The following is a 19,463-nucleotide window of genomic DNA, read 5'->3' on the forward strand; positions in this document are numbered from 1 at the left end:
GTGGCTTAAAGCTATCATATCTCCCCTTTTCTCAGGCTGCCAGTTCTACCCTGTGTCTGTTTGAGCCAAGAATCCCACTCAATCTTCTTCTAACATATGTTTTTGAATGTCATTTCTAGCATTTTTAAAAAAACAAACTGAAAAACCATGTGGAACTATATTTACATTCCCAGTCTGCAGCCCTCATGGTTATCAGCTGGGTACAAAGTCAGGAGTTTTAGATCATAGCACAAATGACTACTTGAGCTAAAGAAGGAACTGTTAGTGTTAGTAGGTTATCCTACTGTGTGAACCAGCCATTAATAGAGGTGGTGTGTGTGTGTGTGTGTGTGTGTGTGTGCGTGTGTGTGTGTTTGAGAGAGAGAGAGAGAGAGAGAGAGACATATTTAACATTGGAAAAACTATTTCCCCTAACTTTTGTACTCAGAAACGAATGAAATGTTTTTGCTGAAACTTTCCAAAAAACATTTAGTCTGAGGCTGATAACAAGCATATAAAAGTTAAAATTTGGCAAAGTTATAAGCAGTTGAAAACAGGAGCTTATAGTGCAAAATATTAGGCAACCTTAAATAGAAGCAAAATTACTAGCTCCACCTATAATGATTTTAAGAATTCTGTCCAGAGAAAACTCTTCAGAAACTAAAATACATTTTTACATTGATACTCCAAAAATGTTTTAAATTTAAGGCAAGTAAACCTATTTTTTTCTGACTTTCACAGATGCCAGGATGAATGTCCAGTGGGGACTTATGGAGTGCAATGTGCAAAGACCTGTCAGTGCATGAATGGAGGGAAATGCTATCATATTAGTGGTGCGTGTCTCTGTGATCCAGGATATACGGGAGAACACTGTGAAACAAGGCTTTGTTCTGAGGGAGTCTATGGTCTCAAGTGTGACAAAAAATGCCCCTGTCACTTGCAGAACACTCGCAGGTATGTTGTTATATCTTTTAGCAGATTTTCTGCAGGTGGAACCTTAACCAAGAATGTAAATTATAAGGAAATAAGTTCCTTAGGTTTCCAGGAAAAGTGAATCAGCTAAGAGCCACAAAGCTTAGACAGAGAGACTATTTAATGTTTTTATAATCATAGTAAGAAACACAATAACAAGCAGAGCAAGAACTGCATAGATATAGATATAGAGATAAATATAGATATAGATATATTGGCTTACAGCTTTATTTGATGTCCTTAAATAGATTTTAAGATGAATATCAAGATTCATTGACATGAGATAAATATTGACCTGGTCTTGGCCTTGTCTAAATTTACCACATATAAAAATAAATCTTTACATTTTTCACCATATGAGGTCAATAGACCTGCTTCTCCTTTCACTTACACTGGGGTACTATTAATTAAGAGTATCTCCAATCAAGTAAATGGAAGTACACCATCCCGTACACACAAAACTGATGTGAGAAGAGAATCAGACCCAAGATATATATTGTGGGGAGGAAGCATGCTGATTGTTTTAATGAGATATATCTGGAATTCTCACCATTATGACTATAAATTTCAAAAATGTAACTTTTTCATTTAATCTAACATTCAACAAAAGGTGAAGTTTGATGCCAAGAAATTGAATAAAATTATTTGTATAAGCAATCTAATTGATTTACATTTCTCCATACCTCTGTAGTATTGACTCAGAGAAGCTAAACAATAGAAACTTACTAACTCATCACGTGACTCTTTTCAGGCAATCATGAGCCAAATATTTTTGCTTTGTGTATGTATCTATGGGACCCACAAAGCCTTAACATGTTGTAATAAAAATCTATAAACCAGAAATTCTGAGATAATCCCTTTGGGATACTAGGGAAGGGATGGGAGATAAGACAAGATAACATACAATCAAAATATAATTCTCATGACAAGGCTTATCTTCTTATAAAGCACACCTGGCTATATGAAAGACTCCAATAATTTTGCATTCATTCACACGTAATTCCATTAATAATACACAATATGTCAGATAAGTTTTGTGTACATATGCCAAATGTTTTGCTGTCACGGATTGCTGTGTTAAAACTATTTGCAGAAATGATGTACTCTTTCACAGAACAATGTTGTGTTTTGTATCTGAGATGCACATTTTTTTATACATAAAAATAAAGCTTTTATTCAGAATTTAGAAGTAACATTAAAATGCACTGGGACATTAATGAAAAAATCTCCTTTTGAATATCTCTGTTTGTGTGATCCTGTTAGAGGGCATTGTGAGAAATAAATTCTTGGATTGCTTAAATTGTTCAGCATAACTTCTGTTGACAAGCCATGTAAGAGAGGGCTGCATTTCTCTCATATTTCACTTACGTATTTGTATGTTGGTGTACTTGTACTTCTGTTTATCCCATCTACTTGAAATGTGATTTGAAACAATACTGTTTGGGCAGGATGTGAAATCCAGTAAATTATGGATTGGGGAGAGAATTTAGGATAAGAAAAACTATAATCCCTCCCCATTTCTCTGCACCTTGTCTGGCACTCAAAACAGCAGTATTTGGCCCTCATAGCACTATGTGTATAAATTATGGTTAGCCAGCTTTCTGCAATTTTAACTGAAGACTACTGTAGAAGTTTAGTTTGACAGGAAAGTATTGCATTGTATAGCATTTCTGATATTTCAAGGATTACTTCTGATTTGTGTTCAACACAGCTGTTCCTTCATTTATACCTCTGGAAGACAGCTTGTGGTCAAATCAAATCACAAATGTTCAAATGTAAACAGCAGCATATGGCTGATCTTTTTTTGAACATTTTCCCTTCTGTATGACAAATCAATGGAACTTAGCACTGTTGTGGGTGTGGGAACATGTGTGTGTGTAAGTGCATGTTACAGTTGAGTAGAGAAAAGTGAGGGGAGGGAAGCAAAAATTCACAGGCTTCACAAGATATTTTTATATTTTTCTTCTTCCTTCGTGCTGGGGGGTGATTAAGACCACCAGCTAGTAGCAATCAGATAACTTATGAATAATAATGGGGAAAACATAGGCCCCACTGAGGATACTTCCCTTCCACTTTTGATGATACAGTTGTTTCTAGCTATCTTCTGTGACTAAATGCCAGCCTGGTGGGAAAGAACTTACTCTTACATAAACACATCACGGAATGTCTATGTAGAGCTGATTGGGACTTTTTCCATTAAACATTTTTTGTCAAAATGGAAGCTTTTCATGGAAATGTTCAGAGGGAAGGTCTCTGAGGTCCAGGAGGGAATTTTGGAGAAAGAGAGAATTATTAACACATCCCTGTATAGCTAATAGTCCAGTGGTTAGGGCACTGAGCTGGGATGTAGGAGACCCAGGTTCAAGTCCCTCCTTGATCTCCCTTATGAGTGCCCTAACAATCATGCTACAGAGTCAGTCTCTCTCTCTGGCCCATGGGCTACAGGTATAGGCTGGGGGAGGCTGTGCCTCCCAAACAGCCTGGTGTGGCTCTGCCCCCAGACTCCCTCTTGCAGTTCCCTGTGCTTTGTCCTGGCTTGGGGTGTCCAGTGCTGGGGCTGCACTACCCACCTTGCACTTGGACCATACTGCCTGGTGTTGGGGGTAGTTGCTTGGCACTGGTGAGGGTGCTCTGGGCTCCTGTGTGGGAGCAGAGGGAAAGCGGTAGGGCTTGGGGCAGAACGGGAGAGGCCGGGGGCTAGCCTCCCCCAAAAGCTGGGTCACCAGCCACCCATGCTCTGGCCCAGTGAATATTTAACTATTTATATCAAGTGGAACAGCTTCAACAGAAGAGAAAGACTGACTGACTCTATTGCCCAGGGGTCAGAGCACTTGCTGTTGATGAACAAAGATCAAGCATCCATGCTGATTCTTTTAGATACATCAGCTGCCTTGAATGATACTGACCACATGATATTGTTGACATGCCTACTGACGCTGGTGGGGATGGAGTTGTATTTGAGTTACTTTGTTCTCTTCTGTCCTAGATGGCTCCAAGGGTAGTACTGGGTGACCGGCCATCTGCTCCAAGGGCTCTCTCATGGAATGTTTTATTCTACTCCCTCTCATCAATATGTATGTGAAGTAGTTTGGGCTGCAGTGCCAACCATATGCAGATGATGTGCAGCACGTCTCTCTGCTCTTAGACCAAATGATGCTATTGATCAATTTTCCATGAATGGGAGCTAGCTGAGGCTAGACTTAGATAAGATAGAAATAAAACTAGAAGGTTACAGGAACAACCTGGAGAATTGGTGTGTAATATCTAGCCCTTTTAATTAGGGGGTTTGCCTGCCCTTGCTACTCAGATTCACAAACTGTGGGGCTTGTTAGACCTTCAGTTGCTTCTGGAGGTTCAAATGGCAGGAGTCAGCAAATAGTGACTTTCCATCTGCCTTTGGTAAGACAGAACTGCCTTTGGCCAGTTCTTTTGGATATGGACCTGTGCTGTGTCACTTTGAGGTTGGATTGCTGCAGTCCCTCTACTTGGGTGGCATCTGATGATCATTTGAAAACTTTAGAAGATTCAGAATGCAGCTCTTCACTTACCTAGTGGTAATTCCTACAGGGAGAAAACTACACCTATTCTCCAGAGAGTGCCCTGTTTTCCAGTTACAACTTGAACTGCATTCAGAAATTATTATTTTTTATCTGATAAGCTTGTCAGGGCTTTCTGTTTCATCATTGTTTCATCCTGGCAGTTGAGATCAGCTGGAACACTCAACGTGGCATGCCAAGGTCATTCTTAATAGTGGGGCCTTGACTCAGGACTTATTCATGATCCCAGGTTTAACACAGCCCCAGTATGTTGCTCTTCAGAGCATACCTATTTTCTCATGCTTTTTCTGAGACAAGAGTGGATGAGATAAAGAGGGAAGGATTCAGTTTATGTGTGCTGATAGTGTTTTTAATGTTGATATTAGGTCATTTTGTATTTCTGAATGGGTTTTTTATGGTGGAATTGTACATATAAATTGCCTAGGGAAGTTGTGGAATCTCCATCATTGGAGATTTTTAAGAGCAGGTTAGACAAACACCTGTCAGGGATGGTCTAGATAATACTTAGTTCTGCCATGAGTGCAAGGGACCGGACTAGGTAGCCTCTCGAGGTCCTTTCCGGTCCTATGATTCTATAATATACATAGCTTTTTCATCAGACCATTTTATAAATTGAAATAAATATATGGCATAAAGTGTGCCAGAAAACTGCAGACTTAAATAACTTTATTTATATTATTACCAAATATACTGAAATTTATCTTAGTGCTTATATAGGAAATATACATATATGTCCCTAAATTGTGAACAAAAATGAACAGGAAAAAAAGCAGAAATACTTGCAGCATCTCTTGACGTCTATTCTACCTCCCTATCTTAACACACAAATCTTATTGCCAATTAAGCTAACTGCATGAGAACCATCAAAAAGCTTCAAAAGTGCTCCAGCTTCCTACATCTAATTACAAATTACAGAATACTAATTTTGGTGTCAATCAATATATGTGCAAGTATGCCTTACTAATACTCACTGGGGGGCACAGAATATCAATGTCTCTGTCTGTCTCATATGCTACACTCTTTAAAAAAAAAAGGCAGCTCAAAGGATTTATTTCCTGAAATCACTGCACCACTAATTTTAAATTTTTATATATTTATCTTATTTCTTCATGCAATGCTGCCTATTGTTGGGCAGGTTGAAAATGCTTTCCATATCACTGAATGCCTCCTGTAGTGATAAGAAATATGGGGATTAGATCCAAAATGCCTCTGGAGGCATACAGAAAAGCAATTAGGTATAGGAAACTTATTTCTCAGGGAACACATTTCTGCCTCTCTTTCTACATCACGTGTTTCCTGAGGTTAACATGTATTTCATTTGAGAATATTTTCATTCCAGCCCCAATTACCTGCTGGTGTTCTAATATTTTAATATATAGACTGTTCTCAGCAAACACCACATAGCTTGTTGGTGTGGCTTGATCTGTTTCCATACACACTAGATCAGTGGCTCTCAAACTTTTGTACTGGTGACCCCTTTCACATAGCAAGCCTCTGAGTGTGACCCCCCCTTATAAATTAAAAACACTTTTATATATTTAACACCATTATAAATGCTGGAGGCAAAGCAGGGTTTGGGCTGGAGGTTGACAGCTCGTGACCTCCCATGTAATAGCCTTGCGACCCCCTGAGGGGTCCCGACCCCCAGTTTGAGAACCCCTGCACTAAATAGACCACTCTAAACTTCTCAGTTGAAAAGATCAGGGGCTAGATTTTCCTCTAATTGACAGCAGTTTTACACAAACTAGTCATGCTTTGTTAAAAAGAGATGTATACATTTAATGCCACATTCCCTATTTTCACTTGCAACTATTTTAAAGATGGTGATTATTAATTCTACAACACCCAAAAATACTTTTCATACCTTCAAATAGGAAAAAAACCACCTCTCAGTTTTATTCATGTGTGTGTACACACACACACACACACACAGTCAGCAAATGAAGGAAGTCTAAAGGCATGTAAAACTTCCTTGATGTCATGGGTCATTTAATGTGTCTGGTCTTAGACACATTTTTTCCAGCACACTTCAGGGGACTTTACTTCAATCAGTGCTGGAAGACTATCTTTAAACAGTCTTCCTATTGTAAATATATTTGATTTGGATATTGAAGCTTTCCTTTGGTGAGAATTAAGCAAGTGCTTTGTCTGCCAGAGTGCCACAAAGTACTCCATTGTGTCCACTTTTCCAGCACATATATCTTAGCACAGCTGATGATGTCCATTTGTTATGAGGCAACAGCTGTCTGACTGGCCATTCAATGGAACTGCTGTTTCAGGTAGAGACAGCTGGTCTATCACCAGGTATGTACAGTGTAGACTAGACACATTCTAAAAGGTCACTGAGTTTGACAGTGCCTCTAACTTCTCCCTATGAAAGTGATTTGGTATCATTTCTTGGAAAGAAGCCAGTTATACACTTCTCAACCACAGCTTTAAAGAGAAGAGCATTCATGTTACTCCTTGAATGTTGCTTTATTAAAGAAACTCGTCATCTTTCTTAGACAAAAGGATTATATTTCTAAATGGGCTTTGTAAGAAAATAAGATGCTGATTTTAACCATTATTTGAAAAACAGTTATGTTTTAGTTACAGCTGAATTACCAAGAAGCATAGATGGAAGCTTGAATTTTTCATCATTTAAATATTTTTCATGTCATGAAATTTACAGTCATGAAAGGTAACTGTAGCATATGTAGGGTTTTTTCGACACAGAAATGGAAAAGATAGATCTTTTCTTTTCAAACTAAATAAACACATAGATTGGTAAGTATGTGTCTTTATGTTGTATTATGTTATATTATACTAACTGTGTGTGTGTTGTGTATGTTTAGTTTGGGGAAAATATATATCTTTATACACAGTATGTGAAGTCCTTTAAACAACATATCTGTATCAGCATGTCGTTCTCTGAAAAAAATTACATTGGGATCTTGGTGTCATATTAGTCCCAAATTATTTATTCCTTTCATCTTCTTCTGCCAGCTGTCACCCTATGTCTGGAGAATGCTCCTGCAAGCCCGGCTGGTCTGGACTCTACTGTAATGAGACATGTTCTCCTGGATTCTATGGTGAATCTTGTCAACAGATCTGCAGCTGCCAAAATGGTGCTGACTGTGATAGTGTGACTGGAAAATGCATCTGTGCCCCTGGATTTAAGGTAAATAATTCTGAAGTTCACAGTTTATTTTTTTTCTTTACTTCCTTCAGTTAGGGCCTGTTCAGTGAAATGCTGAGTGTACTCCTTCCTGTGAGGTTAATGGGAGGTCAAAGCATTCAGCTTGTCACTTGTCAGGAGTCACTTAGCTCCTTGTGGGACAGGCTCATAAAGGAAAAAAATTGCATTTGGATCTCTTAAAAATAATGTAGTGATGAGAATGGAAAAGTGCTAATAATAGGGTTACCATATTTTGTGCCTCCAAATGGAGGACACTCCATGGGGCCCCGGCCCCGCCCCCAGCCCCGCCCCTCCCCAAAGTCTCCGCCCCCTCCCCTGCTTCCCGCGAACATTTGAGTCGCGGGAAGCCTGAAGCAGGTAAGGGGGAGTGTGGGGGGAGGAGGCGCGGCCCAGGCTGGCCCCCCGGCGGCACCAGCCTGGGTCGGCTCGGGCCCTGGGGTGCCGGCCCCGGCCGACCACCCTCAGCCCACCCAGCACTGCCGGCCCCCGGCGGCCCGGCGCACCCCCTGGCTCCCGGCCCCGCGACCCCGGCCCCGGCCCGGCGACCCCGGCCCCGTGACCCCGGACCGGCTCCCGGCCCCGTGACCCCGGCCCGGCTCCTGGCCCGGCCCCCCAGCTCCCGGCCCCGCGGGCCCGGACCGGCTCCTGGCCCCGCGACCCGGGCCCGGCCCCCCGGCCCCGCAACCCCGGACTGGCTCCCGGCCCCGCGACCTTGGACCGGCTCCCGGCCCCGCGGGCCCGGCTCCCGGCCCGGACCCCGGCCCGGCACCGCGCCCCTGGCTCCCCGCCCGGCCCCGCGCCCAGCCCGGCCCGGCACTGCGACCCCGGCTCCTGGCCCGGCCTGGCCCCCGGCCCGGCACTGCGCCCCTGGACCCCGGCCTGGCACCGCGCGCCCGGCCCGGCTCCCAGCCCGGCACCATGCCCCCGGCCCCGCGACCCCGGCCCCGCACCGCCGACCCCAGCCAAAGAGGCCCCGGCCGAGCCAGCCCTCCCTCCCTCCCGATTTTCCCGGACATGCCCGGCTTTTGGGGATTTCCCCCCGGACGGGGATTTGAGCCCCCAAAAGCCGGACATGTCCGGGAAAATCCGGATGTATGGTAACCCTAGCTAATAAGGTATACATACCTACTACAACAGAAAGGAATCGGGGGAACTGTGACTGTTGCAGCACTAATCTGTGGATTTAAGTAACTATTTTATAGTAAAAATCTACAATAAATACAGTTATTTCTACAAATCATATACCTGATTTCAGTGGTTCTCACAGATGTTTGTTCTTATATAGAAATTTGATGATACTAAAAATGTAACCTTGAAGACATACTTCTTTTCTTCTATCAGTAATACTGTGCATAGTAGAAAGAGCACTTTAATCAAATGATATTTTTTGGAATATTGTATGTGTCCAAATTGTTTTCCATTACATTACCATTTTACATTACACTCTGCTTTTGTGAATTGCTTCTTTGTACAGTAGTACTGAATATTGGCTTACCCAAGTGCTGGCAGGTATGTGACATGCTCTCCCACATCAACTAATGTAAAACAAATACTTATTGTAGATTTAAAGAGTATTAAGAGCCTTGCTTAATGATTTCCTGTAAACCCAGGCTGACCTGATGACAGCCTAGAATGTGACATGGTCTGCACATTTTCTTATACTTGTAATACTATAACAACAGTCAGTCTCTCAGAAAGGGGTTGACAAGTCAGTTAAATCTAGGATTAGAGAAAGTGCTGGTGATATTTTATTTTTTTGAACTCTCGTTGATGTTTTGTCAAATATTTTTTTAATATATTTGTGTATGTTTTAGGATTCTGATTGTGCTACTCCTTGCCCTCCGGGAACCTATGGAGTAAACTGTTCCTCTGTGTGCAACTGCAAAAATCAAGCCATCTGTTCTCCGGTGGATGGTTCTTGTACCTGCAAAGCAGGTCAGAGTGCTTAACAAATTAGTCTCCCATCTCTGTAATCAGTCATCAGTATAAGTTATTTATATACATCAAAATGAGCTTTTGAAATAGAGAAGAAGAAATAAACACAAACTTCAACTAAAAAAGAGCCAGGCACTAAGGGGGGGATCACTGGTACCCACCCCAAGCTAGAATGCTGCTCTCTTCTCTGGAGCTGCTGAGCATAACTTACTGTAGGTTTCCTTGTGAGTGTATTTGTCAGCAGCCCTACTTGACTGTATACTTCTTTTCAACTCCCACTCCAAATCACCATGAATCTGAGCAAGCTCCAGGTCACTGCAGCCCTCCATCCCACCATGGACACGTGATATTCTTCCTGCCTGTTCAGCACCACTCTCTATACCCCCAAAATCATCATCTCCCCCTTGGCTCCCCCACACCTTTCCAGCTCAATCCTGTGTTCTCCAATCATTTTCTGACTTCATCCCAACACTTACCCTACTCCCCTTCTCAGCCTCACCATCATTAGTGCGAGCTACTGCTCCTTCATTCCTCAGCACCCCAACTTTGAACCCACTCAGCTGGCTCTGCCTCCATCAGTATCACCCATCCCACTTTCTTTCATAACCCTCTACTTCTCTGCTTGGCATTCTCTCTCTGCCATAACTTGTAATGACTGGCAAACCCTCCATGTACCACCTGTGCTCCCCAGCTCACCTTCTCCCACAGCAGATGTTGGTGTGACCTTGCCTGTATATGGCAGGGATGCAGACTGTTTGCAAATTCTCCAGCCATGTGTTCTGCAGATAGAAAGGAGCATGACAAGAACTCCATTTTCCCTCTCCCATACAAGGTTCTACAGCCCTGCTTCATGTCTCCATGTAGTTCCTGTCCAAAGGAATATTTAAGGTGAAGGTACATGTAAGGATATTTTCTTACACACACAGAGCCTGAGGTTGTCCCCCTATCATCTGCAGGTGGAGAAAACCTTAAAAGCAGGAGAACCATCTTGACTGTGCTGCTAGATTGGTCAGGAGAAATGGGCAGGCCACAGAATGCTGAGCAGGGGACTCCTGCACCTCCTATGTGCCATGGAGCTCTCCTCTAAAGTGCCTCACTTCTTAGAGGCACAGGAAAGGGATTTGGAGGTGTGGCAGAATCAGCCGGGAAGTGACTAGTTGATTAGCCGCTCCAGGGATTCGTAGGCCTAAATCCCTCATGTAGCAGGTGTGCTGGCATCCAATCTACTACTATAATCTATGTGCTGTAATATGGCGTTGGGCAGATTTGGAATTGCAGCCGCTCTTTGCCAAATGGCTGGATTGGGAGGAGAAATATTGCTTTCCTGAGACCCCTGCCCAAAGGTCATTTGCTTGAGCCTTGTGAGAATTGAACAGAAGGTAGAATTTTACCCAACTTATTTAATACTAAGATGAACAAATAACTGAATTTAATTGTTTTGCTAAGCATTAAACAAATACTTGTCATAGCAAAAATAGTGTTGGACACAACTGCTAAATAAGGTGAGGATCATATCTATCCCTCTTGCAATGTGTTATCCCATTATGGTATTTCTGAAGAGCTCTGGGTCAAACCCCATTGATTTTAGTGGGACCAGGTTTTTACCCTCCATTTTCAAATGTTTCATGTATTTACATGTACTATTTCCCCAAAATTGCTCTACATTTTTTCATTAACAACCATGTTGTTGCCCAGCTCTGGCAATGGAACAGGGAGCAAGACAGTGATGAGGGGGAAGTGGGACAGATTTGTGGGGGGGTGGGTCAGAGAGTGTTTGGGGAATATGATGTACTAGAAACATTCCAAATTTCGTATGATTTTTCATGGAATTGCTTACTTTAAGGATGCTTGTATTACAGGATGAAATGTAGGGCATGAAAGGATAGAACACAAATCCTGGAAAGAATATTGTGGAAAAATGTGTTTCCATATTTTAATTATTACAATGCAATATTTGCAACAAATATTTTTTCCTGAATTAAGCCCTAAGTTCTGTAGTTAGAAATCCAGAGCACAAGGCAGATTCATGACAACATGTGTTCTGAATAGCTTATTGATTAGATTCAGTACAGTTATTTTTACCCCCGCTTACTGTAAACAGAGTATAGAAATAGAAACCTAACTTATGTCACTGTCGATGATAGCATATGACAAGTTGGCTGTTATATCCAATAGATGTATAGTATCATGCTTTTAAAAGCTTTCTGCTTACTTCAGTGTGTACTTCCTGAGTCATTTCTCTGACTTAATCACTGTTTGAAGCATCAACTTATAGGCATCTTCTAATTTGTACTGGGGTTATTTTTAAATATTCAGAAGGAAGTGGGGAATCTCCTGAAGTATCTCATATCTGTCTTTGGAAAAACCACCTCACATAATGACTTTTTCACTGATTTATTTTTGTTATCCTTGGTTTCTTCTGCCAAGACCACTGTTATGACTGCACCATAGCTCTGTCTGCACTGAATATAGTCTGCAAAGAGCCCATCAGAAAAACTACTAAAGAAGTAGCAAATACATACCCTATATGAGCAACTTTGTTTTTAAGAAGAACTGACCATATTTTCTAAGGAATAAATTATTTTTTTATGCTGTCCCTTGCAAAATTCAAAATAGTTTAGTGCATTTTAGTGAGCATTCTCAAGGTGTCCTGTTTTCCCTTCAGATGTACTATTAATTGCTTTCAAATGTTGACACCAATTTATAAAGTGTGCTGTGCACGGCTGTTACAGGTGCACAAGGACACCTCTGTTTGAACTTGAGCAAGGCCTCAGCTGGGAGGACTAATACTCTTTCATAGGCTACATGGCCATCCTTGCTGCTGTGTATCACTGAGAGATTCCTAAAGAGGAACCTCCCAGCAAAGGAAGAGAAACATGTCCTTGTTTAATATGACACTTCATTTTTGTTGTGGCAGGTTGGCATGGTGTGGATTGTTCAATAAACTGTCCCAGTGGCACATGGGGTCTTGGTTGTAATTTAACTTGCCAGTGCCTTAATGGAGGGGCTTGCAATGCTTTGGATGGAACCTGTACCTGTGCTCCAGGTTGGAGAGGGGAAAAGTGTGAACTCACTTGCCAGGTAATTAAAATTCATTCAATGATGAGCTATAGGGTTTCTGTTATAAGTGGCCTGATCCTGCAAAACTTCCAACTGAGGGTATTTCTACTGAGTGCAATGGGCTCCTCAGCTGCGTATATGAATATACAATACTTTTTTGTGCCTTCATACTGAAAATTTGACTCCAGATATTTCGCTGACTGTTTCAGAACTTGTTTAAAAGCTTAGTTAGAGTCAAATTCTGCCCTTAGTTACAACAGTATAAATCAGGAGTCACCCAAACTATTTCAGTGAAGATATTTCAAAATGAGCATGTAAACAAAAAAATGTAACCTCCAATTAACAAAAATTACTCTGAATATGAGAATGTGTTTAACTAGGTTAGTTTGTCTTCCATCATGAAAATAAAACCCAAATGAAAATCTTTCTCTCTCCTTCTTCAACCAGATGTACATAATCTTTTGTTGTAGTAGCTTGTTGTCTTCCTCTGCTTCAGAGCTTTGTCTGCTACTTCCAATATTTAAGCAATTTCTCAGGTAACCACAAAAAAATCTGGGTTTTAATAGAGGAAACTTTATAATCAATATAGAACAAAGTTTTACTCAAGATCTTTGGGAGTACTGTGAGTCAGAATGCCTAGTAAAGGTGGTGGTCTCTTGATTAAGCTTTACTGCATGTCATTTCTTCCAGCCTGTTGACCCACACCCTTATGCTTCTTCAATTCTATCTCCATTTCTTCTTCTTTATTTATTTATTTGCTTCCAGAGACCTGCAAATCTGTTTGTCTCGTCTCTCTTTTTCTTCTACAGACCCTCCTTCTGGTACAATTGTTTTTCTAGAGCGGTCTAGAAAACTCAGATTTTCCCCCAGGAACATTTTAGTAGGAAAATCCCCTTTTGAAATTTTCCCATTGGGAAATTTCAGTTTTCTCACAGGCAATGTATAAAATGTGGTAAAGTAGTTCCCTATCGACCTTTCTCACTGTTCCCCAGTTTTTTCAGCTGGGAAAGAGCAAAAAAAGGGAGCTAAATAAACTATATTTCACTTTTAAAAGTAACACCTTCAATTTTAAGGGTTAAGGGTTAAAAGTGAAAGTGTTACTTTGTCTTTTAAAGTGTTAATTTCAGAGGGAAAGTAACACTTTCACATTTGACATTAAGTGCTAAGATGTAACTACTGGCAAATGGGAAACAGTCAGATATTGGAGTGGTGGGGGAAATTCACAATTTCAGAATGAAAACATTGGAATCTTTTTTAAATACTTGTTTTTTCTCTGCTTTTTTTCTGTTTCAAATACATTTCAGAAATGAAAAAAAAATCATCCAAACTTTGTTTCCAATGAAATCTTGTCTTCCAATGAAAAGAAAACTTTTTTGTGAAGAAGACTCTCTTGTGGAGTTATGGATAAAGAGAAGCTTTGGGTTAATTCAGTTACAGATGAATTACCTGAATTGCACATGAACCCTGTAAATTCCCCACCCCTGCCACTTCCACATATATGTGTTTTGCTTAGCTCCATTTTTTCAATGACGTGGTGATGTGAGCAGCTGGATTACAACATGTCTGACAGCCATACCTGTGCTACTTCATTGCATCCAGATTATGCAGCTCTAGGAGCAATCAGGAGTTAAATTTTGGGGAGACTGTTTTGCTTTTAATTAATTTTCTCCACAAAGTAACACAATATAGTATAACTTAACATACTAAAATGAAAACACATTCTGTACAAACAGAAAACTGATAGGGTACTAACAATATAAGCACATACAATGCTTCCAACAAGAATATGAATTAAGCTCCTAGAAAACAGGATCAAATTTCTTTAAAACTACCTTGTCTACCTGATTCTGCAAAAAGCCGAATGCCCTCAACTTGCATGGGCTTGCATTAGCACCTTCCAATATTGGCTCCCTAAGAGAAAGCTGCTCTTTCAAGGCTGCTAACCACAGCAATCCACTATTTTCAGCAAAACAACACCCACAAATACTAACCTTTATCAAACGATTTTCCCCTCTCAAAATTCTGTAACATGAGAATAAACAAAAAAACTAATTTGAATGTATGTCTCTACATATGTCTTATCTCTAAGCATAGGGAGATAAAGTGGATGAGGTAATATCTTTTATTGGACTTCTGTTGAAGAGAGAGACAAGGTTTTGCACTTACACTGAGATCATCTTCTCTAAGCTTGCTGTTTAAATTATAAAATCTTCAGGACAGGGGCTATGTTGAGTACACAGTTGAAAATTAACAAATTAATATTATGAAAAGTGAATATTTTTGAAGTACCACATAATTTATCCATTAGAGTTTCCATTCATAAATATTTCCCCGCTGCTTTAATTATGTGAGAAATGTTTTTGTCAATGAGAAAGTAAGTTATTTATTTGGGCTCACTTTAAAATCCACATTCATTAAATTGATCCTCCTGACTAATACTTTCTCCCAAAAAACATAGATCAGAGGAAGTGCATATGACATAATATATGTACTGAAGTTTTATTTTTTAGCCCATATCTCCAACAGTTATTAAACTTGAATCTAGACCTCATTAGTTTTCCTGTGTCCAATGTGATCTGGGGAAAAAATCTTTTATTATTTCAGCCACAATTTCAGGCTGTATACTTAGGTTGGTCATTCCAGTTCCGGTGAGCATAGGATATATCTTTTTATTAAAATTACAGCTCATATTAGTACTCAAAAGTAAGTGAGTTTGCAGTGTCTTATTTCTGCTATGTCTTACTTATAAATTACCCCCTTTCCAGAATATATTTGAGGATTTTCTTTCTTCACAAATCTGATTATATGCAAAGGAAGTACTTCCCTTAATCTCTTCTTCTCCCTTACATTAAAATGGATTATTGAGATAAGTAAGACACTACTTATTCTTGAGTCGTGTGCAGAGCAGTGCAGTACAGTTCAGTGTTGTTCTGTTTTGGAATTGAAAGACTGGTAGTTGAATGGCCAGATCCTGTGGAACTCTATACACATGTAGGCATGCATATCAAGAAACAGCAGATGAATCTTGATTTAGGCTGCATTTCAAGTTCTGATGTTACTATGACCATATTTTTAGCCTTGGTATTTAAATTATCCTACTGTACTAGCTTTTTAAACAGTGCTGTGTGTTTTTCTTTTCTTGTTTTCTTTTATGCAGGTGGTGCCAGGCACATAAGTGTGATTATACTACCTACTCTGCCTTATATTTCATTTTGATTCCAACCCCCTTTTCTGTAGTTGCACATTACTGCTAAACTTTTCTTTCTTCTGGGAGGTTGAACTAGTGGTTTTCCTTGGTGCAGTTTCCAGGGTTGGCTTGATGGGGAATTGTCTCTAAAATCAGTTTACCCTCTCCTACTTAACAGAAACTAAATGCAGTTAGAATTGGGTTCCATTAGAATCCCATGGAAATCATCTGAATTGCATTGGGGAAATGTAGAGGAGAATTTGACCCCTTATGTCAAATCCATCATACACCAGCTTTCCATCAATCCTCAGAAATGCTACCGCACTAAAAAATAATCTTTGTCTTACATCATTGTCCCATCTCCTTTTGCAATCAGTAAGCATCCTTCCCATTGTCAGGTTGCATTTACTGTAATGCAAAAGAAGGGAATTTTAATAAAAAGAAAGTGAGGCTGTTTGTGCTTATTTATAAAAGATTTATATGTAAAATGCAGTCCTAGTATCACTGCAAGCTAAAAGTTGTACTTCCATACTTCTACTTTCTACTGAGTTCATTATAAATGGCATCACTAAATGGCATCCTTCTTGGCAATCTTAATAGAGAGGTCAAGGACTGAGTCAGTATGGAAACTGAATTACTCCCTCCTTCAAGGTCTCTCCAGGTTTCAGGTCAGGTTTTAGCGCCATTAGTGGGACAGTGCAAGGAAGCTGCAGTAAAGGAAGATTGTTGCTGCTTGAGAGAGGACTGATCAGAACTTATTCTCCTCTAACTCTCTTTTTTAGCTCTCGTGGTTTCAGCTATGTTTTTTGTTCTGACAGGATGGCACATATGGAATGGACTGTGCTGAACGCTGTGATTGCAGCCATGCAGATGGCTGTCATCCAACCACTGGTTACTGTCGCTGTCTCCCTGGATGGTCAGGTAAAACAGAGATTAATATGAGGGTTAAAAAAATGATGACAACCTAAATAAGGTGGGACCCAATCATTCCTTTTGCTGGGCAGAGAAGATCCAGACTGGTAGTTTCTGGGATGGGAAGTACAGAAAGATGGGAATGCCACCTCCATGGCATGTGTTCCCTTTCATGGAATGTAAAGCTCCCTAGGATCTGGGCTCTGCATACATTTGGGAGTGGAAGTGGGAAGTCTCAAAATGCAGCCAACCTCCAAACCATGGTCCCTTCAAGACAAGGTTGGTAATTGTGTGGATATCTAAGGTAGTGCTGACAGAGCCCCATCTGCACAATTCCCAAGGAGACTTTTTAACACTCAAGCACTAGGCAGCCAGCCAGTGGGATCATGGCTCCTGCAGAAGCTGTGTTGTCAGTAGAACTGTCTGAAATTATTTGCACACAGTTTTTCTGATGAAAAATAAGTTTTAAAAAAGCTGAAATTTTGGTAACATTTCTGTAACATTTGTAGTGATTTTTTATTCAATGTTTTGTCAAAATTGTGTTTGAAATTGTTACTGAACACTTTTATTTTCAGAAAAATGTTTTCAGTAAATGAAAATGTTCATTGTTTTTATTGTGATTTTGATTTAAAAAAATTGATGATAAAAATGTTGTGGAAACTTGCAAAAGACAAACAATTGGTCCATTCCAAACACTGTGAAACAGAAGAGGTTTAGAAATTTATTATGAGACTCTTGTTCCATTTTTTTCTACCAGCTGTACAGTAACTCCTCACTTACCATCGTCCCAGTTGTTATGTCCCTGATCTATTAGAGAACATACTCATTTATAGTTGCGCAACGTTTCCTTATAACGCTGTTTGGCTGGGCAGGCTTGGAACCAGGGTGGGCTGGCAGCCCCCTATCAGCTCACCTCCACCACCACTCCCAGCGCCTCCCACCTCTCAGCGGCCTTGAGGATCAGCAACTTCCCCCTCCCTCTCTGCAATCAGCTGTTTCGCGGGTGTATAGGAGGCTTTGGGGGAGGGGGAGCGGGGGAGTGAGGATGCAGCGCTTGACAAGTTATAGCATATTTTTCTGCTCACAGAAAGTTTGCAGACAGACTGATTTCCTCAAACATAAGCACTATTTGAATTTACGGGGTTTATTTTGCAAGTTTGTATTTTAACTCTGTGGATAGATCACAGACATTTCAATGTAGGTATTTGATACTCAATATTTGAAATTCATGCGTTGGTTAGCTGTTGCAATTGGTTATAACTTGCGTTATACTGTTTCTGTTCTCTGATCGGTTATGTTTAGTTCTTACAATCAGGTGAAGCACTGACAAAGCCAGTGAGGCTTTGATTCTTGCAGAGAGAGAAATGAACTAGCAAGGATTCATAGACCTTGCCTGAACTATCATTCTAGTGTGTAGAATACTGTACAATTTATTGACTGGCTGAAGAGCTTAAATTAATTTTCACTTGTCAAGTTCATACAAAATAACTTTTTGAACCAAAATTCTCATATTGTGTGTATGGTTCCCGATTATGAGCATGAGTGTGCAGGGTTGGTGTGTGTAATCGGATGTCTTCACAAATTGTGCAGGCACAGATAAGAAGACCAACTGAAAAATTGTCCATTAGTCTCTTAATATGGAGGCAAATAGTCATAAAGGCCAGCATCATTTTATAAAACTTCAAAGGAAACTTCAAAAATATAACACATTTGTTGTAATTACTTTAGTAGAATCATGACAAACTTTTTTATAACAGGTCTTTCCATAAAAAAATATTAGAGACTTGAAAACTATCAATAGAATATTCTAAACTAGATTGTGGCCAAGACTTTTAAACATAGCACAACTCTCCTGTCCTATTTGAAGCCAGTTACTGAAAAGAGGGCAATGACTATACATTTTTGCTTCTTTCAAAGATAATTTGCCTTTTAGACTTAGGGATGAGAAACGTTTGAAAAAAAAAAAAAGCCTCACACATGGTTATGGGTGAAATTGAGTCTCCCTGATGATGTCATCTTGGCAGTGTGTGTAAGAGAGACTAGTTTCAACATGTCACTGATGTCTAGACATACAATATCTTATAAACAAGATAGTTTTCTTATACTGTCTGAAAAAATCCTCCGCCCACACACCATGGGTCAGACTGACAGCCATGCGGCAGCCACACTTATTTATGAATGTACTTATATTTAGAACAGAAAAAAAAAGATAATACTTTAGAAAGAGGTTCTAAAATGGCTGTGCCATAGAATCACATTTTAGTGATGGCACTTTGACTGTTGGGGGTAAACAGACTAATAGTGGTGAAGATATCTTTTGTTATAACAGCAATTTAAACAGATTGGTAGTGTATGAAAAATGAATGGAGATACTGAAACTCAACAACATAAGATCATTAGATTTTTAAAATGAGATCATTGAGCTGGTATATGCTAGGATTAAAAACTCCAAATTCTGTAGTTTAGAGATATCAGACCTGATCCTGCTTCCACTGAAGTCAAGGAGAAATGTACAAGTGGAAGGGACCCAAGAGATCATCAAGCCCAGCTGCCTGAAGTGAGGCAGGACCAAGTAAACCTAGACCATCCTGGCAAATGTTTGTCCAAGCTGTTCTTAAAAACCTTCAATGATGGGGATTGCACAACCTTCCTTAGAAGCCTGTTACAGAGCTTAATTACCCTT

General features: G+C 40.2%; 1 protein-coding gene across 2 annotated transcripts in view; it reads left to right on the plus strand.

The window, feature by feature from the left end:
• The window catches only part of MEGF10 (multiple EGF like domains 10), a 165,797-nt gene that overhangs the window by 112,391 nt on the left and 33,943 nt on the right, over positions 1-19,463 (plus strand). For both annotated transcript variants that reach the window (XM_065599304.1, XM_005303051.5), the window contains 5 exons: positions 721-933; positions 7,494-7,668; positions 9,501-9,621; positions 12,539-12,702; positions 16,687-16,789. In XM_065599304.1, the coding sequence (XP_065455376.1) occupies positions 721-933; positions 7,494-7,668; positions 9,501-9,621; positions 12,539-12,702; positions 16,687-16,789 (776 nt within the window). The remainder of the gene's footprint in view (positions 1-720; positions 934-7,493; positions 7,669-9,500; positions 9,622-12,538; positions 12,703-16,686; positions 16,790-19,463) is intronic.

The sequence above is a fragment of the Chrysemys picta genome, chromosome 6 (genome assembly GCF_011386835.1).
Source record: "Chrysemys picta bellii isolate R12L10 chromosome 6, ASM1138683v2, whole genome shotgun sequence".
Lineage (NCBI taxonomy): Eukaryota > Metazoa > Chordata > Testudines > Emydidae > Chrysemys > Chrysemys picta.